Raw genomic sequence first — 24,733 nt, forward strand, 5'->3', positions numbered from 1 at the left:
TTACACTCCTACGTATTTACCCAAAGGAAATATAAGCAGATGTCTATAAGAAGACTTGTACAAGAATGTTCAGAGTAGTCTTATTCATAGTAACCACAGCTGGAAACAACTTAAATGTTCATTAACAGGATATGATGAACAAACTGTGTGTGACCGTGTGATATAATATACTCAGCAGTAAAAAGAATGAACTACTGCAACATGCATGAATCTCACAAAATTATGTTAGGTGAAGAAGGCCACACACAAAGTAATACCTTCCGTATAATTCTATTTAAATGAAGTCCAAGAGCGGGCCAAAATAAACCTCAGGGATAGAAATCACAAAATGGATGCTTTGTGGATGGGTGATGGGAAATTTTATTGGGAAGGGGAAAGAGGGAACATAATGGGGTAAAAAACAACAACAACAACAACAACAACAAAAAACCTCTGTGTCTCTTTTCAGGTGTAGATACAAGTATTGATATATACTTTTGTCAAAACTCATTGACCTAAACACTTACGATCTATGTGTTTTATCTTACGTTAATTGTACTTCAATTCTTTAAAAATTTGATTTTTTTTAAAAAAAGAGTCATTGTAAGTTCTAACCCAAGGGCTATGTGGGAAGGAGCTGTAAGGGAAGCTGCGAGTCAGGACAGCTGCTTTGCTCTAGATAAGTGCCCAGGCAGAGAATGGTTCTTTCACGGTGCCCCTAAGCACATCCTTTGATTCTGGAACCATGGCACTGGGCCTGGGCATCTAGCATGCCTTACACACCCGTATCTCATTGAATAGCTTTTAGAACAATCAAAAACTATGCCTGAAATATAGTTCTATTAATCCAGTAAGCAGCATTCTCATTTTCTTCAAATGCTATTTGTAACACTGGTCTCTACACACATTTTTTTTAACTTCTAAAAACTGAATATGTGTAAGAGAAAACTTGTATGACAGTTAAGTCTTTTTTGTTTTCAGAAAATTAGTTGCCCAAATGTGAATTATTCCCATTGCTAGATGTCATGAGCCACTCAAAAAACTGTATATACTACCTTGAATACACTATTTATTAGGCTAACCAATAATACTGTCTAAAATGTAATGAGAAAAAGAGAGCAGGGTTGCTGAGGCTTAGCAATTACAGAAATGGTCTTGTGTCACATGAATACCTCCTTTAAGGTACAAACATATGAAAACTTACATATACCTAGAGTGTGAGCAATAAAGCTAGAAAAATTCTTCTGAGCCATATGATAGTCATTTTCTTAATACTAGGGATAGCCAAAACTAGACCAAGAAACAGCATTTACAAAGAGCTAACTTATTCTGAGATCTTGACAGTATCTCGGATTTCCCCCAGAAACCTCCATAGTATTACGTGGAGAAGCACGGTGTGCTTATAACAAACTTGTAAGTCGGAAAAGAAATGTGTCTTTCCCCACAGTCCACACAATAGTGCTTGCTCCTCAGTTAGTACGTTATTTTTATAGCGTAAAGACTAATACACCTGCCTTCATATTATAAATGCGTGCAGGTTAAAAATTTTTCCATTGAAATTTTTTCCATTGGTTTATATAGCATGTGTAAATTCTCCCAAAGAAAATGGTGCATTAGATTCAGTTTCCACATTCTTTTGCTCCAAGCTGGACACATTCATTAATATGAGTGCCAGCCATTACTGCTTATACATTAGGTCAGGACAAAATTACTAGGGGTTAAATTCTGTTACTGTTAAAAGAAATGATTGGGGCTCACTGCTGTATTTTATCTTTACATTACAATGTGAATGGTGTTGCCCCAGCAAATGTCATTTCCTTTTGAAATGGGATCTGCTTTTCAGCTCAAGTTCAAGCTGCCTGGAGAGGCAGCATTTAAAAAATAAAAAGATTCCATTTCAGCACAATTCAGCATCAGAGGATGGAAAGAGAAAGTGCAAACCTTTAAAAATCTGTTTAGCCTTTGTGCTATTTTGTTAAAATGATAGACTCTGCCCCCTTTAAGGGACTGAGACTGAATATTGAAAATTGTAAAGCAAAATCGCTGGGCAAAACCTAAGGAAAACCGGCATTTGGTTAAACACAACAAATGAACAAGTGCCAAAGAGTTACATTTAAGGGCACAAGCAGTCATTTAGTTACAGGCAATTAACAATAGTCTGTGGAAAGCTCCAGTATGGGCTAAGGGAAAACACATTGATTATTGCTGCAGTAGTAGACTGCTTTCGGAATAAATTGCTTCAATTTAAAACTAGATTTGCTACAAGCATTTTGAGCAATGACTACAATTTTTTCTTATCAAGACAGCTGGACCAAGCAACCCTTTAAAAGAAACAGCTAATTAAAATAAAGCGCATGCCATCCCCTAGTATATTGGATTACACTGCAAATAATAAACGCATTTGGTTTACACTAATCTTGCTGCAATTACCTAGTATAGTTTGGAATCCTATTTTTTTAAATTGGCTTGTATTTAGTGTTGTTTGCAAACTTTTTCTGCTAGGTATCTTTGAAGAGGTAAAGATGTTAACAGAGTTAAATCAAAGTTTATATGTAATTGTGTGTTTTTAATTTAAAAAAAAAATTTATTTATTTATTTGGCTGCACCAGGTCTTAGTTGCGGCAGGCGGAATCTTTTAGTTGTGGCACGTGGGATCTAGTTCCCTGACCAGGGATCAAACCTGGTCCCCCTGCATTGGGAGCGTGGAGACTTAACCGCTGGACCACCAGGGAAATCCCTATATGTAATTTTGAACTCTTCACTTGGAGTATTCATTTTGTATCTCTGTCTATATTTATATATATAATCTTGTTTAAAGTATAACTGAAGACTTTAGGTGGCTTATTCTTATATAGTTTATCCTAAAATTGCCTCATTCGTTATATAAAGTCCTTTGAAATGCTCTGCCCTGATTTATATGCAGTAAAATGCAAGTTTGTGGGGGAAATGCATGATAGATAATATAATGATCCCAGTTTATTCATTAGCGTCACCAAGTACATTTCTTCTTCTTTCACTGTGTTATAAAGAGCTAAACTTTATAAGGATTTATCCATCCACATAAATTCATATGCATATTTATTTCTCTGGAGCAGTATAACTTATTTGTTCCTGGCAGGAGGATAATTATGCTCAGCCTACAAAGATATTCAACTCAATTCTACAATACATCAATGCAATTTAGAAGCAGTTATAATGTTTTTTTTTTGGTAACACATTAAGAAGCTGAATTGCTATTCACATAATAGCAAGAAAATGTTTTCAGAAAGTATAAACTGGTATGTAAAGATAATAGTTTTGCTCTTGAAAAAGTGCTTTTTGGAACAAGGAAAGGTATACATAATAATAATAATAATAAATGAAAGTGGTCTCTGAATTTAACAATGTGATCTGTGCAACCAAACATTTGGGCAAAAGGTTACCTTCCAAGTAGTACATTTTGCAGTTTTGGAAAGAGGTGTTCAGCCAAAGTATCAAATTAACTTTAACTTACTGTCAATTAAGAATGCAAATATGGTGGATGAAGCTAGAGACTGTCATACAGAGTGAAGTAAGTCAGAAAGAGAAAAACAAATATCATATATTAACGCATATATGTGGAACCTAGAAAAATGGTACAGATGACCCGGTTTGCAGGGCAGAAACTGAGACACAGATGTATAGAACAAATGTATGGACACCAAGGGGCAAAAGTGGCAGAGGGGGGTGGTGGTGGTGTGATGAATTGGGAAATTGGGATTGACATATATACACTAATATGTATAAAATGGATAACTAATAAGAAACTGCTGTATAAAAAATAAATAAAATAAAATTCAAAAAAGAATAAAAGAATGCAAATATGGTATTGGCTGGGACCCATGATTAGGGCCTAGTTAGACTAAGCTCCCATAAGCCCTTGGATCTGAAATGTTACACATTAATAAACTATTAAAACAAAAAATTAAATGAAAGACTAGATGGAAAAAATGCATCATTCCTTATACAGTTAGCTAGAGCCTACCCTTGGAATGTCTTTTTTCTCTCCCCAACCAGATAGGAAGGGTGCTAAGTTTTGTTTTATATTTTTTTCTATGAAGTAGGGAATATTCATAAGTGGTATGTTTTTTTTTTTTTTTATTTGGCTGCACTGGGTCTTAGTTGGGGCAGGTGAGCTCCTTAGTTGCGGCTCGCTGGCTCCTTAGTTGTGGCACGGGGGCTCCCTAGTTGTGGCACGTGGGCTCCTAGTTGTGGCACATGGGATACTTAGTTGTGGCATGCGAACTCTTAGTTGTGGCATGCATGCGGGATCTAGTTCCCTGACCAGGGATCGAAACTGGGCCCCCTGCGTTGGGAGCGTGGAGTCTTAACCACTGTGCCACCAGGGAAGTCCCAAGTGGCATGTATTAAAAGACAATTTAAAATAATGACAGTAATCAAATAAAACATGAATCCATGAGTTTATATTAATTATAAACAAATTAATAAAAAGGAAAGCTCTCCTTTAGGGCAGAATGCCAACTGGCAAATACAGAAGGAATAATAGAGTTAGAAATCACCATTTTTCCACCATCCTAATAATAATTGACTCAGGCAAGAATTATCAACAGAGGCTAAAGTTAATGGGTGAAAGATTGATGAGGTAGGATATTCCTACTGTCTTAAAGTACCTCCCTACTGATTATTTATTAATGATTAAGGGAGAAATCTTAAGGAAGTGACCAAAATTAGCATTACCAGTAATGGGACAAATTGACATCGTGTACCTCCTGATGTAATGCATTAAGAAGGTATAATATCATCTATGCAGTATTCCAGCCACATGTAAGTAAATATCCTAAAAAGGAGTAAAAAATAAAATCTGGTTTCTATTCTTTGAAAATGTCAATGCCATGAAAGACAAAGGTTGAGGAACAATCCCAGATTAAAAGAGACTAAAAAGACTTGAAAACTAAATGGATTGCATAATTCTGGATGGAAAATGTGGTAAAAGGATATTATGGGAATACCCTTTGAAGTATGAATATAGACTACATATTAGTGAATAGCATTCTATCATTTTCAATTTTCCTAAATTTGATAAATATACTCTGGTCTTATCAGAAAATATCCTTGTTTTTAGGAAGATTCATGTTGAAGAATCTAGTCATGATGTCTGCAATTTACTCTCATGGGGTTCAGCAATAATATGTGTTTGTATACACAGTGTAGCTCTATCTTTTTATTTACCTAACTAGATGAAGAGAGATAAGGCAAATGTGGCAAATGTTAATAACTGGTGAATCTAGTTGGAGAGGCTATGTGGAAATTACGGTAAGATCACAATATTGCAAGTGTTATTGTAATTTGAGAATATTTTGGGTTGATTATTTTGGATTAAAGTTATTCACAACTATTCTATTATAATCTTTGCAAAGCCTTCAGTTTAATCTTCCAAAAACATGTCCTCATCTTGGAATTTTCTTCAGTAATTGTTAGCTGATTTACATTGCTCATGGGAAAAAGTCCAAACCCCTTGTGTTGGCATTCAAGGTCCTTCACTCCTTTAATTGAAGCAGCTGATTAACCTCCAGCAGGAATTATCCCTCCAATGTGAATTGAATTTGACATATGTTTTCCCAATTCTGTACCAACCTAGAATTTCTTTCCATTTATCAAAACCCTACCAATCCTGCAAGGCAAGGCTAAGATCTGTACTTTCAGTGAAGCTTTTCCAACTAAAAGCAATTTGTCTCCTTAGAACCTGTATTTTCTGTAGCTTTTTTGATGACTTATCATACTGTATTATACCACTAAGTGTTGTTCATGGTTTTACATGATAAACAATTGCTTTACCTTAGGGCCTCCCACTTTGCTTCTTCAAGTCTTTGTTCATAGAACACTTTTGCAACTTGGTCCACTGACCACTCATTCCAAGTCACTAACCTGTGGCTGTATCCACTTTCCTTTCTCTATTTTTCACTATAGCATTTATCATTATAGAACATAGTATTTAATTTTCTTATTAATATATTTATTATCTATTGTCTATCTCCTCCCACTGGAACTTAAATTCCATCAGGGCAAGTTTTTTTTGTCTATTTTGTTCATATTTTTTAACTGATTCTCTCTCAAGTGCCTTGAAAACTATCCGACACATAGTAGGAGCTCAATGAATATTTGAATAAATGGATGACTGGATAAGAACAAATGTACTTTTCTAATGAAAAGTTAGATTTTTGTGCATTCCCACTCTAAAATGACAAGAATATCTCTGTGAGCCATTTTTCCAGACAATGTGTCATGAGGTTCAAGCAACTGATGGGATGTAATTATTAATACACAGGCTATTAGTTTGATGATAAAATTTCATTCTATAGAAAAGTGGTCAACTTCACAGTACAGATTTAAAAAGGATTCTTTCATCCATAAATCCAATGACAACATACATAATCTTTATAGACTTAAAGAATGAGGAAAGTATTGTTTTACATCTTTGATATTATTACTCATTTTTGTCTTTTCACTCACTCATTCACTTTCTTTTTGTTTTGTAAGTGCGTTAAATGTACCAGGTGTAGTGCTTTGGGTTCTAGTGATAAAATGATGGATGGAATATGCTCCTTGCCTTAAAGGAGCTTATGTGTAGTTGTAGAGTCAGGCATGCAAGGAAATATTTAAAAACAAAATAATAAGAGCTAATATTTATTGTGCGCCTAAGTGTCACTCTGCTAGGTTTTTTATATGGGTGTAAAAAATGCTCTACTATAAGAATAATAACCAAGGACCGGGTGAGCAACTCACTCAGGGTGTTTGTGTGTGTATTTGTGTTTCTGTTGGGGGATCTTAGAGATAGGGATCAGACACTATGTGGCACAGTACAGGACAGTGGCTGCAAAGGAGTTTGGCAAGTAGTTTGGTGTGGAGTACGGGGAAAGCAAGTGTATGGTGTGATGGGTGATGGTAGGCAAATTCATGCTCTGATTTCTCAGCTAGAATATATTTATCTTTTTTTTTTCCTTTTCCAAGCAGCTAGCATGCACCTTGAAAATAAATATTTGTTTGAAGGATTCATGGTATCAATTAAGTCAGGTTTCTTAAAATTAGGTCAGAAAAATAGGACAATGATTCTCCCTAGTGGAAAACTGACATATATTTTCAAAATGTACCATATGGTATTACTAACACAGACAGAGCTTTATCTCTGAAAACATTTCCCCTTTGGATTCTGAAAGCAATGTTTGAAATAGGTCTATCCAAAGACCATAATGTGGTCTGTACACAGACTATTAGGTTTTTGCACACACAGACACATACAAAGTATTCAGATGGGGCCTCCATCATCTTAGATCTCGTACAACTTAGCATGATGGGGAGAAGCCAGACAAAGAAAGATACTGCTATAATAAACAACTAAATGGGCCTCGAGTGACCAGCTTAGAAGACAGGGCCATTGTATATCAAGGTGTCAAACCTCACTGATGACTAAAAGAAAACCTCTTAGAAGAAAAAGTATTTGTTTTACCTCTACTAGGAATTTCCTTTTCAACATGTCATACAAATAGACAGTCACAGATGGAATGTTACAAAACGCCTCTGGAGAGAAAATTGTCAGAGGGAAGGTGGCATTGCCATTTTACTCCTTTTTGTTAAGGGCTGCAGTGTTTATCCTAAAAGCAATCCTCCACCAGAGGATATGTAGTCACAGTTAAAAGAATTTGGTCTTCCACTGGGAATGCTTTGGACTGGCCAAAGAACCCAGAACATCTGGACTGCTTAGATAACCAATAGAAGGAACCATGCTCTCGACAGAAACACTGAACACTTCTAAAAAAAATCGTATGATGATTTGTAGTATAGTCAGTATATTCAGTTGTTAAAAATCGATTTATAAAATATTTTACACATGTAAAAACGGAGTTATTGCAATATACAGAATGGGATGCTTTGATAAACTTTAGAATTTTATGTTATTATTATAATTTTCTTCCCTTAAGATTTTAACTTATTTCATAATTATTGAGAGCATTAGGATAAAACGTGTTCAGCAAAAGCTGTTTCTCTCATGAGACAAGTTTCATTCAAAATCTTGGTGAGGGCTTCCCTGGTGGCGCAGTGGTTGAGAATCTGCCTGCCAATGCAGGGGACACGGGTTCGAGCCCTGGTCTGGGAAGATCCCACATGTCACGGAGCAACTAGGCCCGTGAGCCACAGCTACTGAGCCTGCGCGTCTGGAGCCTGTGCTCCGCAACAAGAGAGGCCGCGATAGTGAGAGGCCCGTGCACCGCGATGAAGAGTGGCCCCCGCTTGCCACAACTAGAGAAAGCCCTCGCACAGAAATGAAGACCCAACACAGCCAAAAATAAATAAATTAAAAAAAAAAAAAAATCTTGGTGAGGGCTTCCCTGGTGGCGCAGTGGTTGAGAGTCTGCCTGCCGATGCAGGGGACGTGGGTTCGTGCCCCGGTCTGGGAAGATCCCACATGCCGCGGAGCGGCTGGGCCCGTGAGCCATGGCTGCTGAGCCTGCGCGTCCGGAGCCTGTGCTCCGCAACGGGAGAGGCCACAACAGTGAGAGGCCCGCGTACCGCAAAAAAAAAAAAAAAAAAAATCTTGGTGATTCCACAGAGCTAGAGACTATTAAGGCAAAAACAATAATAAAACCGTATGCTGGATCATTTCCCTCAAAGGACATAACAGAAAAATCCATTTCTTATCCCTTTTGAATCTTTTTTGACCACTCTCTGTTTTCTGAAAACATAAAAATGTTGAGGAAAATAGTGGTAAGTTTGCCTTCCTTTCTCATTTTGTAAAGAGATACTCATCAAGAATTTATCAACATTTAAGTTTTTTCTTTTTCTCCCATTAACCCTCTATGAAGGAATAGGCATGCTTTGGGAACTATCAATGGCAGAACCTACCATTCCTTGATTCCTCCTAAGGGAACAGTAAAAAGTTCCTTAAGCCACGACAAAGTTGAGAATAAAGTGGGTAGCTCATATGTTTTAGTGGCCTGTGTTGTCAGGATATATGAAAAGTCTGTCCTCAATAATGAATTCTCTTTTACCAAAACAGCGATAACACTGCCCTGCTTCACAAAGAGTAAGGCACTATCTTATTGTCTCACTCTATGTATTGATTTTTGGTGTGTGAAAATTAGCAGTGGTTTGAGAAAATGCAAAAGTAAAGGTGTCCCCTAACATGCAATGTTTTCTAATACAGACAGATATAAAGTGGAAGCAAGAATACATTCAAGGAAACAGATTTTTTTTTTTTTTTTTTTTTGCGGTATGCGGGCCTCTCACTGTTGTGGCCTCTCCCGTTGCGGAGCACAGGCTCCGGACGTGCAGGCTCAGCAGCCATGGCTCACGGGCCCAGCCGCTCCGCGGCATGTGGGATCTTCCCGGACCGGGGCACGAACCCGTGTCCCCTGCATCGGCAGGCGGACTCTCAATCACTGCACCACCAGGGAAGCCCAAGGAAACATATTTTAACATACTTTCAAAATGTGGAAATAACTTGATTTTATAGCAAACAGATTAATGGTAGGTTTCCTGTAAGAATTTTAAAATTCTTCAGACTGTATCAAAATACATTTATTTTTTCTCACCTTTTTTCCTGACTCTATAAAATGTTTACTGTAAAAATTTTGAAAATCATATAACAATAAGAAAAAGAAATTAAAGGTCACATGGAATCAGACCGCCCTGAGATAACCACTATTACTACTTCAGTTAAAATTTTTTTTAATGCATCTCTTCCTAGTGTATTAGGTTTCAACTGAACTTAACAGGGGCAAGTGACCTATAGTTTTACATGCTAACACTTCAAAATAGCTTATATTTTGCCTTTTACTCTGGACAGTTTGGAATAGAGTTATCCAAGGTGGTTTATAATCTGTGTTTTGCTAAGAGCCCTTATGGCAAACTCTTTAGCCTAATTAATTTTTCATTCACCTGTCTGTTTACCCAATCATCATTTATAGATGCCTAGTTCAGCCAGGCAAGTCTAGCAGGAATTATTTAACACCAATAGGGAGTTTTTCTCTATATAAATAATAACCATGTTTTTTTGCAACAGTTTACAAACATTCCCTGAAAAAGCAGCTTAAAACATAATCCCAGGGGCTTCCCTGGTGGCGCAGTGGTTGAGAATCTGCCTGCCAATGCAGGGGACACGGGTCCGAGCCCTGGTCTGGGAAGATCCCACTTGCCACGGAGCAACTAGGCCCGTGAGCCACAACTACTGAGCCTGTGCGCCTGGAGCCTGTGCTCCGTAACAAGAGAGGCCGCGATAGTGAGAGGCCCGCGCGCTGCGATGAAGAGTGGCCCCCGCTTGCCGCAACTAGAGAAAGCCCTCGCACAGAAACGAGGACCCAACACAGCCAAAAATAAATAAATATTTTAAAAAAATCATAATCCCACTTTAGAGAAAATATGGATTTCAAATTTCAAATTTCATTTAGTCTAATTGCGTTGTTTTACAGACAAGGAAGCTAAACTGGTCTGAGAACAGTTAAAAGTTGACAGACTTTCCTGGCAGACCAGTGGTTAAGACTCCATGCTTTTACTGTAGGGGGTGCGGGTTTGATCCCTGGTCAGGGATCTAAGATCCCACATGCCACGTGGCAAGTTGAAAATATATTTTTTAATATTATCAACTTTTATGGGACTACTGAGTTGGCACTGACATTAATCTGCACAAGATGATGGCCAATACGGAATTCTGTTGTGACATCTTTAATGTATTCCTTTTAGCTACTTTCGATAGTGATATAGTTAAATAATATAGATGCATTTGTTCACTTGGGGAGAATTAGAAATGCACCCAAGCAGTTGTGAGTCATTACCTTGAAATGGTGAAGTAGTATAAATGAGTTTTCAAGTTATACTCACTTTATATTTCATACTAGAATTAGAATTCCAAACTGATCTAAGTCAGGCAATTTAAGTATCATTCTTTAGCTTTTGATAATGGCCTCTTCCATTTTAGTTTCCATGAATTTGGTAACCATTACCAGTCAGTACTTTGATCTGCCATAGCATACCTTAAGGAATTATAATTTCTATTCTGCAGTTACAGGAACTTATCTAAAGATCTGAGTCAACTTTACAAACACGTAAAACTATAAGAAAATTCCTGGGAAGAGCAACTGTTTCATTTCACTTTCAAGATTTGCAAAATGAGGTACAATGACTCAAAACTCTGAGAACCTAAAAATCTGATGAATGGGCTAATATATACTTTTAGTCACCCGGAGTTTAATATGTTCTTACAAGATTACTGCACTGTGGCTTAAGGACAATTAGTTAACAAATGATAAAAATGAAGAACAATGACATAAAGAGACTTGCTTTAGGTCACACACAAGTGAAGAGTCAAATACAAACACTCTCAAGTAACTGTCCATTTCTTCATCCCTGTTCACAATTTTTCAGTCAACCCTCATTCATATCAAATTCTAATTCATGGTAATGATTCCTGGGTGATCTTTAAAATGACCTTTTTGTGCTTTCTTAAATATACCACTGGATTTCTTTTTGTGAAGTACAAACAAAATCTATTTTAATAGCATTTAAATGTCCATCTTTAATTTAGAGAAATCTACCTCCAGATATATCATCCTTCATAGAACACATGCTAAAAATAGTATATGTGCCCTAAAAATAGAGACTAATTAACATATTTCTTACAGATGGCAAATGTAATTCTCAGCACTAAAATCTAATACAAGTTACCATGGAAATTTATTGGAAATCAACACGTTTTTTCCTACTATATGACCTGAGAGAGTAGTTAGCATTTTTTTATGTGTCACGTCTAACTTCTCACTTTACTGACCTGGTTGTCAAAGTTCGATATACAGGGAACTGCTTATTAAAAGTTATTCCTTGCATTCTTGACCCAGTTGTGCCATTTCTCAACCAAGTGCAGGAATTCACAGCCATTAAAATGCACAGCCATCTTCCTCTCCCCAACAATGTTGCTCTCATGCCCCAGGATGGTGATAGACATCCCGCTGGCAGCAGTGACTCAACTACTGAGGACAACTAACCCAGTGCCTTGCCCAGAGCTGGAACTTAATTCATGTTTAGTGAATGGGAATGATTTATTGCTTTCTCATACAACAGCATTATATGAATCATCTTTAACCAGCAGTGAGGTGAGACTTTGAGCAGGATATGAAGAATTGTCAGTCAATAGGTTGTCCTGACCCAGAAATAATGAGAATATTAAGGTAGTTCTGAGAAGTAAAAGTGAATGGTGTGTTGGTGGGTAGTGGCCATGGATATGCTATTCTGCTTGTGATCTCTGATCACATATGTGGAATTGTGCTATGTGCGTGCTCAGTGATATCTGTAGGCTTCTTGCAAATATCTTAAACTGAATTATTATTTTCTAAAGTGCCTGTGTGTTACTTTCCAAGACAAAGATCTGAGTTCCAGTGAATTCCTTCTGCTCTCACTGTAGGTTTACTTGTGTTTTTATAACCTCTTTAGATGCTAGAAAGACGCCTGTAAAAAATGATTTGAACTTCTGAACACATAGGAACTGTATATCCAGGTTCTGTTACTGTGTTATTTTTTTCTTTGCCTGTTTTGCGATCATATCATTGACCAATAATATGTGGAGGTTCAATCTTCACACTGTCTGCCCTTCCTTACTACACATAATTGAAATTTAGCTGAATACAAGTGTTTAAAACAGGAAATTAGGGCTTCCCTGGTGGCGCAGTGGTTGAGATTCCGCCTGCCGATGCAGGGGACATGGGTTCATGCCCCACTCCGGGAAGATCCCACATGCCGCGGAGCGGCTGGGCCCATGAGCCATGGCCGCTCAGCCTGCGCGTCCGGAGCCTGTGCTCCGCAACGGGAGAGGCCACAACTGTGAGAGGCCCGCGTACCGCAAAAAAACCAAACCAAACAAACAAACAAACAAAAAAAACCCAGGAAATTAGCAGTACTTACTGCCCATCATATATCTTGTTCCTCCTTGGGAACTGCTATTTGCACAGGCTGAACACTGTATACAGCCTATTTGCATAGATTGAAATATATGTATATATCCATATATAGGTTGTTGAGACATCCCTAAGTGGATTTCCTTTTTAAAAAGGGATATGGAGGAACTGTGTCCAACAATGAAGGCCCTCTTCATTTAAGAGGTTAATTATTTAATACTTGAAGACAGTGCTCTTTCAGACATCTCTCTGAGTAGCAAATGTGTTCTATAAAGCACAATTTCATTGAATACATGAGGCAAGTAACCTCATTAAGACTAGATGTGAGGGCAATGTACAAACGTTCAAACAGATTCAAAGGTGTTGACCACGTAAAAAGAATGAGGCAATTAGTTATAATTAGTCCCAGTGACTGGCTATACCCCTCTTTCATTCCTCTGTGATGGCAACAGTGAACTCAAGAGAGCTAGTTGCTTTTCGCCTGTTAGATTCTACCAAGTTTATTAGAGTACCTATTGCCTAGGCAAAGACCTTGGTATGCCAACTGTGGTCCACAGACCAGCAGCATCAAGAAACTTGTTTGAAATTCAAATCTTGAGTTCACCTCAAACTAATGATTTTTTTGCTGCACCATGCGACATGTGGGATCTTACTTCCCCAACCAGGGATCGAACCCATGCCCACTGCAGTGGAAGTGCAGAATCTTAACCGCTGGACAACAAGGGAAGTCCCAGATGAGAGATTTTGAATCACTTTTTAACAAACTTCCTAGGTGATTTCTGTGTACTGTAAAGATTGCGATAACAACCACAACAGAAGATGGTAAAGCACTGCTCTAGGGACTTTGGGTTGACTTTCCAAGAGTGGTGTAGGGGAGCAAATTTTGCCACCCCAAAATGTGTCTCTTTGGTATGAGGATCAACTTAGTCTGGTTATTTTTTTTTTTTTTTTTTTTTTTTGCGGTACGTGGGCCTCTCACTGTTGTGGCCTCTCCCGTTGCGGAGCATAGGCTCCGGACGTGCAGGGTCAGCGGCCACGGCTCACGGGCCCAGCCGCCCCGCGGCACGCGGGATCCTCCCGGAACGGGGCACGAACCCGTGTCCCCTGCATCGGCTGGCGGACTCCCAACCACTGCACCACCAGGGAGGCCCTAGTCTGGTTATTTTTAAGAAATAGAAACTCAGGAAGTTTTTCTTTTTACGTCTGTCTTAGTTGCCTAAAATAATTTAAATAAAGGACCTGTTCCCAGAATAGAGCTATCACCAGAGATACCTGCAAAGATCGTGGGCAAGGGTGTGGTGAGGTAGACCCAGCTTGCCTTTAGGACCAGTGGGAAGATTCTCTCTGGTGTGTACATTACAGATAGGGTTATTTTTATATCTCTAGATGGTCATGCCATAATTAATTTGTAAAAGAGCTCTATTTACTCAGCTTAAAGTAAATACTTACATAAATTATTTCTAAATGTCACAGGAACTAACGCAAATGTTTTTTAACTTCATGTGATCTGTGATTAATCTTTAGTCAATAAAAGCAAATTTAAACTTACTGGTTTAATTAAAACAGGTGTATCTTTAGAGTTATCAGCATTCAGTACAATACTTTTATTCTACCTAGGTTTACTAAAAGTCAAATAAGTTCATGTTATCTCTGCTACAAAATTTGTCAACAAGAAAAATAACTTAAGATGGCTAACTGCTTTAATGTCTCATAAAATCTTCAGGGGTAATCTAAGTGCGATTATTAAAAACAAATGTATTAAATAGATGTAAATGAGATGAGTTTTCAGGTGAACTTTCTAAAACGATGATTGTTTACTTAAATAGTTCCCCAAATCTTTCTGGTAACTTAACACCCTTAGGGTTTTGCTAGATCAAATTAAATGATGGAAATTCATTAAATATCTAGATCATTTCCAAATAAGATAAAATAATAAAACATTAATTATTGAACATAGTCTTATCTACTTTTGACTTCCTATTGCGGAGAAACTAAAGATGAATTTCAGTCTTTTAGTAACCATGTCTTGTGCCACATTGAAAGATTGCACTATTTAAAAGGGCATATATTTCTAGAAATTATAAAAGGTATTTATAGGCACAATATTGTAAATCAACTATACTTCAATAAAAAATTAAAAGAGCTGAAATTTAAAAAAAAGTGTATTTATAAATTTTCCACACCACAAAATGCTAATGTAGTTCACAATTATTTCTTTGTTTTCGCTAGAAATTAAGGTTTCTAATTATTACATGTGATTAAGGATACTAGAGATAATAAGGGAAACAATTCTGTATGCAAGGGAAGTAAAATGTATTTTTGGGTAAGAAAAGGCATGAGATAATGGAGATGCATTTTTGTTGAGAGAAATAAAAGTGATTTTTGTCCTAGAGCTGATTATTTCAAACTGGGAAAGAGAAAAAGGGGCAAACTAAAGTGGCCATAGAAAGTTGTAGAAGTTTTGTGAAAAAGGGATCTTGGGAAAGAAATTTTATGTGTGATCAAGCTGGCTAAGATTGGGATAAATTTAATTATGTGAATAAATTTCAGTATCAAAGGTACACTTGTACAAAATTAGAATTTGGTTTTGTTTTCTGTTAAAAGCACAAAGGTTTTTTTTAGATCATTGGTCTGCTCTTAATAAGCAATTGTAAACAAATATTTTCTTTATCATTAATGGCATCTGTCTAGAAAAACAAAAATTCTATGTTTTATCTTTATCAGGTCTTTGACTATTTAGGAAAGAAACCCGAGTCTCTTCAAATATTATAAGAGCTAAGTCTTTTCACAACTATTTAACTTTCTGTATTTCCCTGTGAAGTCTTTGTCATTTTGATTAAGTGAATAACTAAGTATTGTTTCATAGTGACCTAGGATCCTATTTGACAAGTGTTTTAAAATTTTTTGATATTTTTGACAAACTTCCCCCAAGTAAAATTCTGATGAAGTCTTACTGACCTGGAAATAATTTGGGGGTTTTCCAAAAGGCCCCTGAAATACCTCAAAATATTTGCTTTCTCTCCTTATAAAAGAGAGATATTAAACTAATTAGGCTTATTGAGTATGCTAAATGATATGGGAAGCATTGTCAAATAAGTGATGACAAATGCTCCTAGGTTATATTATTTGGGTAAATGTTATTAATATAAATGTTCTAGAAATTATATAAAATTCATAAAATTCAGATATTTCCTGGTACAATGTTATTAGCCATAATTCTAGTTATTATCTTAAAACTTTATGTCACAGAAATAATCAAATTTCCTTTTCAATTGCACTACAGTGAATCAGATCTTTAACCATGCCATTTTAAGACTTTTGTCATTTATAGACAATTACTGTTTTACTCTGATGCTTTTGCGAACAAAACAAAAACTTCATCTTCAAGAAGATCCATAGAAAGGACTTTTTGACAATGTATCTTTCTGATAACTTTCAGATGATACCACTGAACTGGGTAAGAAATTATAGAACTCTAATAATAAAACTGATGGCTTCACAAAACTGCTAACAAAAGATAAGAGCAACAAGAATTCATCACATGGGACTGAATAAATTGATGAATATGATTATAATTTTGACTTTTTTGTCTGAACTATAACTACATTGTTAATCTTTGTTTTTCAGATATAAGAAAACCTTTAATCTTACACTATGACGTAACAGCAATTCGGTAAGTTATATCTTTATAAGCAGAATCGAAACACTTATATTTTTCTCCCTACCTGATTCCTCCAGAATTCAGAAACTCATGGTGAATACTCTTATTTTCAGGGCATTATAGTTATATTTACATAAGTTCAATAAGAATCTGTTCTCCTTGGAACAGGACACAATTGGAAATTTGTTATATTACCAAGGTTTTCACTGGAATGTCTTATTTGAGAGAGACATGCATAGACTCAGATATGACCAGACAGCTTTAAGGAACTAAGGTTGACTTTATGGAGCCAATAAGGCCCTTTGGAAAAAAAGCCTGGCACCTTGCTTACAGGGTTCCCAGCAGCCTTACCAGGGGAGTAAGGCAGGTCACTTCCTGGCAGGTGCAGGAACCTCAGGATATTTGGGGGACCTCAGAAAGTGAGGAATTCACCCAAAGCTACAGGTATTACAGGCAAGCATGATGGCCAGTGTTTGGCTTGCCTTCCTCGCCTCGGGGGCATTTAAAAGTTCAATCTGGAGATTCCTTACTGAACTTTAACCATCCCGTACATCACATTTATGTGATGATGTACAAGTTAAAGATGTAAGAGAGAAGTACAAGTTAAAGATCTTTATTAAGAATTTAACATTTAGTTAGGAAAACAAAATAAAGGACTTCCAATGACTATGCCCATATATAAATTAAATACTAAGAGCTCTGGCCCACATGGTTAACAGGAATGATAAAAACTGAAGGGCTTATCATTCTCGGCTCTCAATATGGGTGTGGTCCTGGATCATTCCCTTGTTACTTATTAATTGAGAAATAAGCTAATCATCAGCTAAGAGTGGTCCTTTTCTTTCCTAACAAAGATGCTGCTTGGATATTCCAATTCACACTTAGGAAAACAATAACCAAAAGGACTGAAAGGCAAAACTATGCTACGTAACAAATATCCATGCTGTAGCTGATCAAGAAAAACTGGGATCAACAGACCTTTGAAAAGATATTCCAAAGGCAAAAATAACTTGGAGTTAACCTCACTTAAATCATATATTCTATATCTGAGGAAATAGCTCAAAAGTTTAGTTTTCATGCCTGTAATTTTGGTGGCAGTCAAATAATCTTGTTGCAATGTCCATATCAAGAAACTCAAAGGTACAAAATCACTAGTACCAGACAATTTGTGCTCTTGGCATTCATAATAGCCTCCAACGTGGTTTTTATTTGTTTATTTGTTTTGGTGTTAGTTGCCAAGAAAAAAAAAGAATTGAGGTCAGATTAAATGTCTTACATAACTGAGGAGCAGAGAAGCAAGAAAAATGTTACAGGATAGAATAAAACTTTGACTTCAAAATGTCAGATCTTATCCAAAGAGAGAATTTGTTAAACCTGATGGCTCTGATTTGGAGATGCTGCAGCAACATAACTAAAGTTCTTTAATATTTTGGCATTGCACAAGCAAAGAAGAGGGACAGAATATACCCTCCGAAAATATGCCTCTTTGATATAAACATTATTTAAGGCTGATTATTTTTAAGAGACAGCAGACACAGGAGAAGCTCTAAAAACCGAGTAGAAGTTACTCTTTGTAAGAGATATTTACATTTATAAAAGAAATCCTCATTTGTAAGGGTGTTTCCCTTGCTGTACCAGGGAGAGGATGACTCTGAATCTCCAGAAACTCATCAGTGGAGAAGGCAGAGAATTAAATCTGCAGAACAACCATGCCCATGGTTACTGTGCTTTTCCTGGCCACCTCCCTGCTCCCCAACACCTTGTTTTGTCTTTAGCTGGAGATGGTAATTAAGGTGCTGGCTTGGGCCACTTCAGGGAGTTACTCAGCTTTCCTGGGTTCTCCCACGTATACAGGAGGAATATATGCTATTAAATTTATGTTTGTTTTTCTCCTGTTAATCTATCTTTTATTACACGGTGTGTCTCAGCCAAGAACCTAGAAAGGTAGAGGGAAAATGATTTTTCCTCCCCCACAGTAACGACTCAGTAAAAGTGACTCTTCTGTGGATGTCTACTCAGTTTTTAATGGGTCATGGTCTTTTTAGGGAGATGCAGCCATAAAGAGATGTAGGAGGTTTTGATGTCTGGGCAAAGTTTGGCTTTTCCATATTCTGAAATCAATGGTCGAAGATGTCAAAGGATGAGCCCCGAGAGAGCTTTAAACAGTTCTACAGTCTTACTGTATCTCTCAGCAAATAAATGCACTAGGTAAATACCAACAAGGATAGGGGCACAGAGTACAAAAATGATTCATTATAAGAAGGGATAAGGACTCCACTGGGTCTAAATTCATCTGGCTTTAAAACAATGCGTCCTAAATGATGTACATGTTAATTACATTACTAAAGATATTCCGAGGACTAGGGAGTTTATAGAGCAAGTCTAATTCCCATTGATTACACTCTTTGGAGGGAGAGAGAGAGAGACTGCACATGCAACAATTAAAATGGGTTTGAGGGGGAATAGAGAAAAACCAGATATTTATCATTATTAACTAGTGCTAGTCTCTGAGGTAGATACTTTGCCAGTCCCCAAACTACTTCGTGATGAATGAAGTGCCATAATACTGTAATCGATATATCTAAACATAACCATTCACAACAGGACTGTTAATGAACATTCCCTTAATGTGACAGCTTCAAAGCCAAACATTCCCTAGAAGCACAATTCTATCAATACATTAGAAGTGCTTAATATCAATGTAATTTAAAAAGCAGATGATGGCATTTCAAATTATATTGGTTCTTATTTCCTGTTCATTTAATTTTATGAGTGCCAGACACATAGTAGGTTCTTAACAATTATCATTAAATGCATGAATAAATAAATGAAGATCTCCTTTCGGACAGCACATTCAAACTAAAGTAAATCTGTTATAAAGAAAAATACAGAATCAACGGAACAAAATTGCTGGAGCTGCAGCTGACCATTTTAATGAACGATAAATTAGATTTCAGGGAGTTTTTAATGGAACACATTATTGCTGCATCCTAAATTAGCCAGAACATCATGTAGTTGGAGTAGAAAAATCATGTAATAGCTGCTAACGTTTACTAGGTGATAAATATGTGTCAGACATTGTGATACATATTGATATATATTCATTTATTAAATCCTCATAGCTACTCTATATGGAAGGTACTATTATTATTCCCCTTTTACACAAGAGGAATTTGAGGCTCACAGAGAATAAGGGATTTGTCCAAGATAGCACAGCTAGTAAGCAGAGAGTAGGTTTCATACAGACAGCCTTGCTCCAGAGTCCAAACCCTTAAACATTAAACTACTTTGCTCCAGACAGTAAACATGTCCACGCTGTGAGGTCATCCAGAATTAGAGTATGGACGAAAAACTCAGCGGATGAGTAAGAAATTTAGGACTGCCTGATCGGTGCAAGAGGGGCTAGCCCAGAGGCCAGAGCACAGTGCTGCTGAGTACCCATCTGGAGAATTGTTTGTGTTAGAGAAATGGAAAACGTAAAAATGAAAGGAAAATAAAAGGGCGGGGTTTTGGAGGGAAACTGAAGGTCAGTGTTTGATGTGTGGTTGAATCGGGTAGCAGCAATTAGGAATCTAAGCAAAGACATCTGGGTAAAAGATTCAGAGACATATATGGAATTCAATTCAATAGGCAATGGTGGAGACAAGAAATAGCACAGTAGTGAATGTTGCTCTACTCTTTGCTTTGGTTCTTTTTGGAACAAGGATCTAACCCTCAAGCTTGTCAGGCCAGGGACTAGAGTGAGGAATAAGAGGCAGGGTAGTCATACACTAATATGGCCCCATGGCCCTTTGTCTCTGTTTCACTGTATAACCTAGTTCTCTGTATAGCATGTGACATGATCCTAACTGTCCAAGTACCTTCCCTGGCTGCAGGAATCAACAACTCTGAATATTCCCAAGCAAGGATTTTCCTTTTCTTTTTTTAAAAATTTATGTATTTTATTTTTGGCTGCGTTGGGTCTTCGTTGCTGCACACGGGCTTTCTCTAGCTGAAGTGAGTGGGGGCTACTCTTCGTTGCGGTGCGCGGGCTTCTCATTGCAGTGGCTTCTCTTGTTGCAGAGCACAGGCTCTAGGCGTGCGGGCTTCAGTAGTTGTGGCACGGGGGCTCAGTAATTGTGGCATGGGGGCTCAGTAGTTGTGGCTTGCAGGCTCCAGAGCGCAGGCTCAGCAGCTCAGTAGTTGTGGTGAATGGGCTTAGTTGCTCCGCGGCATGTGGGATCTTCCTGGACCAGGTCTCAAACCCGTGTCCCCTGCATTGGCAGGTGGATTCTTAACCGCTGCGCCACCAGGGAAGCCCCTCAAGCAATACAGTAACACATCTGGTCATTACATAATTGCTAGCATGACAGCAATTTAACTCTTTCAGGGACCCTATGATCAAAGACTCAAACTATCAGCTCACATGTGCTGTGTCTTGACCTTCTGAACCTTTCAGGGCTGGGGAACTTGCAGTTATGCCATCTGTTAACTAGAGTCCTTTGTTTTTCCCCGTAGATGGTTGGGGTAGACCATTCCACACTGCTGTCATTGTGAACTGATGACTTATTTGCTGCAGCTCCCTTAAAAGGAAGGTGAACACTAACTTTAAGAGGGACTTTTGGAGAACATGACCTTGAAGAACTCTTTTTGGCTTCTTACTGCTTTTATTTTATTAAGAATAAAATGCTGTTGGCATAAATACATCTTTGAAAAACACTGTGGAAGATCTAAGTATTCAAGAGTGCTCTAACATTGTCCACTACTTTCTTCTTCATGTTTGGGGAATTAGACAGTATTGGAAAAGTTTTTTCAAACAATTTCCTTGATTCCTCAGTCATTTATTTTTGTAGTACTGGAAGCTTCTGTAGCTATGGGCAACTTAACCTTAGGCCACACATGCTAAAAATAGCGTGGGGCTGTGTGCCCCTTCCTGGCTGTGTGCCTGGCTGCTAGAAGAGAGCTTTAATAATTGTATCCTTCTTGGAAACAACCCAGCTTCCGTACTTTAACTGTCACTCCTACTTTGTCCTAAAAAGAAATATATGTTGCTCAAGAGAGTAACCAGAATGGTGCAAGTATTTTATCCACATAAAAGAAGAATGAATAAAAGGAACTAAAGAAGTTGAATCTAGGGAAATGAAGGCCCAGAAGGATTATGGTGACGGTCCTCAAACTTTTGAAGGGCTATTTTGGGGAAGAGAGATTGAAAGTGGGGTCAAGGAGTAGACAGACAGTGAAATAGGAATGCTTTGTAATAGTTATGTTTTTCCAAAGATACAATTGGCTTCCTTGAGGAGGAATGTGATCCAGTATAAGCTGACCGATCACTGAGGAAGATGTTATGGAGTAGTTCAATTACACATTTAAATTGCTTCCAACCGTGAGAAGCTATTTCTGTCCTTTTATATGTATAATATTTCTACTCTAAATCCCTTCATTGACTGAATATATGTGTTAAGCTAGAGAAACAAACAATCATGTTGCTTACTAACTGCTGCTTACCTTTTCCCTCTGTTAACATCCCCCCAAAAGTAAAGTATTTTAATATTATAGTCACCTTGACAACAGAAGTGTCTGTTTTAATAGCTTTCAGTAACATTATTCAAAGAGAATCTATTGTCCACTAAAGTGAGGGGAACAGTCTTCGGCATTCTCTTTCTTTTCCAACCTCAAAGAGTTTAGGATTAAACATGTGCTTTGAAATTAAAATCACTGTGAATTTGCTGAGTAAGAGAACATCCAGAAAGTTTTCACTTAGCATAATGTAGAAAAAATATATTTTTCTCTGCGATGTACATGAAAATTTTCACCAACTAAAAGGCATGGCTCAAATTTTACAATCGTCTATAATTTCAAACAATTCAATATCTATTTATATATATTTTATCCCTGTGTGTAAGGTGTTGGGGTTGCCGTGGAATCAGATTTAGTGAATTGCTATTCATGAATAATAATTGACAAATAATTCACTAGCGAATTATTATTAATCATGGGAGGATATTACACATGTGAAACTTATCCAAGGCAGAAAAAAAGTCAAAAACAACTACAATGGGGAATCTATTGGACATAATTCTTACACTCAAGGAACAACCTTCCAATAAGGAGCACAATCTTTGACTTAAAACTGTCCTGGTTATTTTTAATTGGTTTGCCTATATCTAATAATAAAGAGTAGCATCTAACTAAATACTTCCTGTGTACAGGCTCCATGCCAAGCTCTTCACATTTACTGTCTTCTTTCATCCTTAAAACACACTGAAGAGTTGATATTATTATTTCCCCATTCCATATTATCAGAAAACTGAAGCTTAAGGAAGTTAGATATCATTCCTAAGGTTATACAGTTGGTATTGAAACAGAGCAAGGGGGACTTCCCTGGTGGTCCAGTGGTGAAGACTCCCCGCTTCCACTGCAGGGGGAATGGGTTCAATCCCTGGTGGGTTTGATCCCTGGTTCAAGAACTAAGATCCCGCATACCATGAGGCCCGGCCAAAACAAACAAACCAACAAAAAAACAAAGCAAGGAATCTGAGTTTGACTCTAGTGTATGAGCTAGTCACCTATCTGCTGTGTTACATGTTTTGATGGCCCTAATGCTAATGTAATTATTTTATTTAGAATAAATTTACGTAAAAACAATTAAAGAACTTTTTGCTTCCCAATTACTTCCCTTCCATTAAAGGTTAAGTCAACCACTCAAGCTTAGAAGGTTACACTCACCCCGTTTGTGAAGGAGAACACTGGCATGCCGACGTCCATTTCCATTTTCAACATAACAGGAGTAATTTCCCAAGTCACCTTCTTCTACAGAGTCCACAATTAATGAGATGGAAACTTCCTGTTCCCCAAGATGCTCCTTGAGGATTCTAAAATATAAAGCAAAACGAAACAAAAAACCCCACACAAACATACACATACATGAAAAAGAAAAACATTTAGATGAATCTGAATCTGATGTGAAAAAACCTACAGCATCTGTGCTTCAAATTTGGTCATGGATTAATGCTATCTTAATTAAATTATATCATGCCCTTTTCTTCTTCACTTCTAATAAGGAAGCTTGTCTTTGTAGATGCTAATTAAGTTGCAGTTAATTATCTCTCTTAGCAGGACAATCACACTATCATAATAAAGAGGTGAGAGAGACCTTGAAGAAAAGTTTACAAATTGCTTTCCCTTTAAGAAGAAATATGATGTAAGGGTGAGATAAGAAATTCTAATGTCTTCGCTGGAGGACTAATTATCTACCAGGTTAATTTAAAAAAATAAAAGGAAGAATAGAAAATTTCTGAGCTATTTTGACATTTCAATTGAAACCTCTAGCCTATTTTTTTTTTAATGGTGCAAATCAATTCCTATTTTAAAAGAAACATGAAATTACAAAACTGTAGACTAAATGTTTGATGAAGTGTTTAATTCTGACAGTTAAAATTAATGGTAAACGCTCACTAATCTCAGTGTCAAGGATTTTAGCAATCTTTTTAGAACAAATGGAAAACTTCAAAGTAAGCCTCCCTTTCCTTGCTCACAAAGTTTCCACCTCTACCCTCCCACCTGCTTGGTAACTCATCTCTGCACAATACTTCCTAATGCAGAATTAAAGAAAAATACCTTTCTAGAACATTCCCTGAGCACCCACAACAGGAGAGAGGGGAAAAGTTAGGAGGTTTATTATCCTTCTTTAACCTTACCCATACATGCTAACCTTTAACCTTAGCATGTATGGGTATGAGATAACAGTGAAGTTCTGAACATGAGAAATGGCAGAGGAACATTTTAGTACATACTGGAGAATTACTCATCTGGGCATTTCAGAACCCAATTGCAGTGCAATATTCTTGTGTATTTGTTGCCAGGAAGAAAATTCCAGTAGAAATAATCTTATATGACAGTTCTATAGGTTTTTATTTTCTATCGAAAACCTTTTTCTCTTATATCTTTCATCAAGTTTTAAAACTCCTCACATTTAAGAAGAAGAATTTAGTTAAAATGCTCATATATACCCAGAAGAGGCGATCTTTAGATGGGAGAATGTTTACAATTGATCAGTATTTTGATTCACTTATAGCTTATTTATTAATATATTTGCCAATTTACATTATGATTAAAAATGAGTATCTGTGTATAAGCCTACTTTGGGTCATAATTGAATACCTCAATATTTAAAAGTAAATGAACAAATACATTAATT

At 37.1% G+C, this 24,733-nt stretch overlaps 1 protein-coding gene across 1 annotated transcript in view; it reads right to left on the reverse strand.

Moving 5' to 3' along the window:
- Positions 1-24,733, reverse strand: part of IL1RAPL1 (interleukin 1 receptor accessory protein like 1) — a 651,888-nt gene that overhangs the window by 18,999 nt on the left and 608,156 nt on the right. The window contains exon 7 of the mRNA XM_060137369.1: positions 23,263-23,408. Coding sequence (XP_059993352.1) covers positions 23,263-23,408 — 146 coding nt within the window. The remainder of the gene's footprint in view (positions 1-23,262; positions 23,409-24,733) is intronic.

The sequence above is a fragment of the Lagenorhynchus albirostris genome, chromosome X (assembly GCF_949774975.1).
Source record: "Lagenorhynchus albirostris chromosome X, mLagAlb1.1, whole genome shotgun sequence".
NCBI lineage: Eukaryota > Metazoa > Chordata > Mammalia > Artiodactyla > Delphinidae > Lagenorhynchus > Lagenorhynchus albirostris.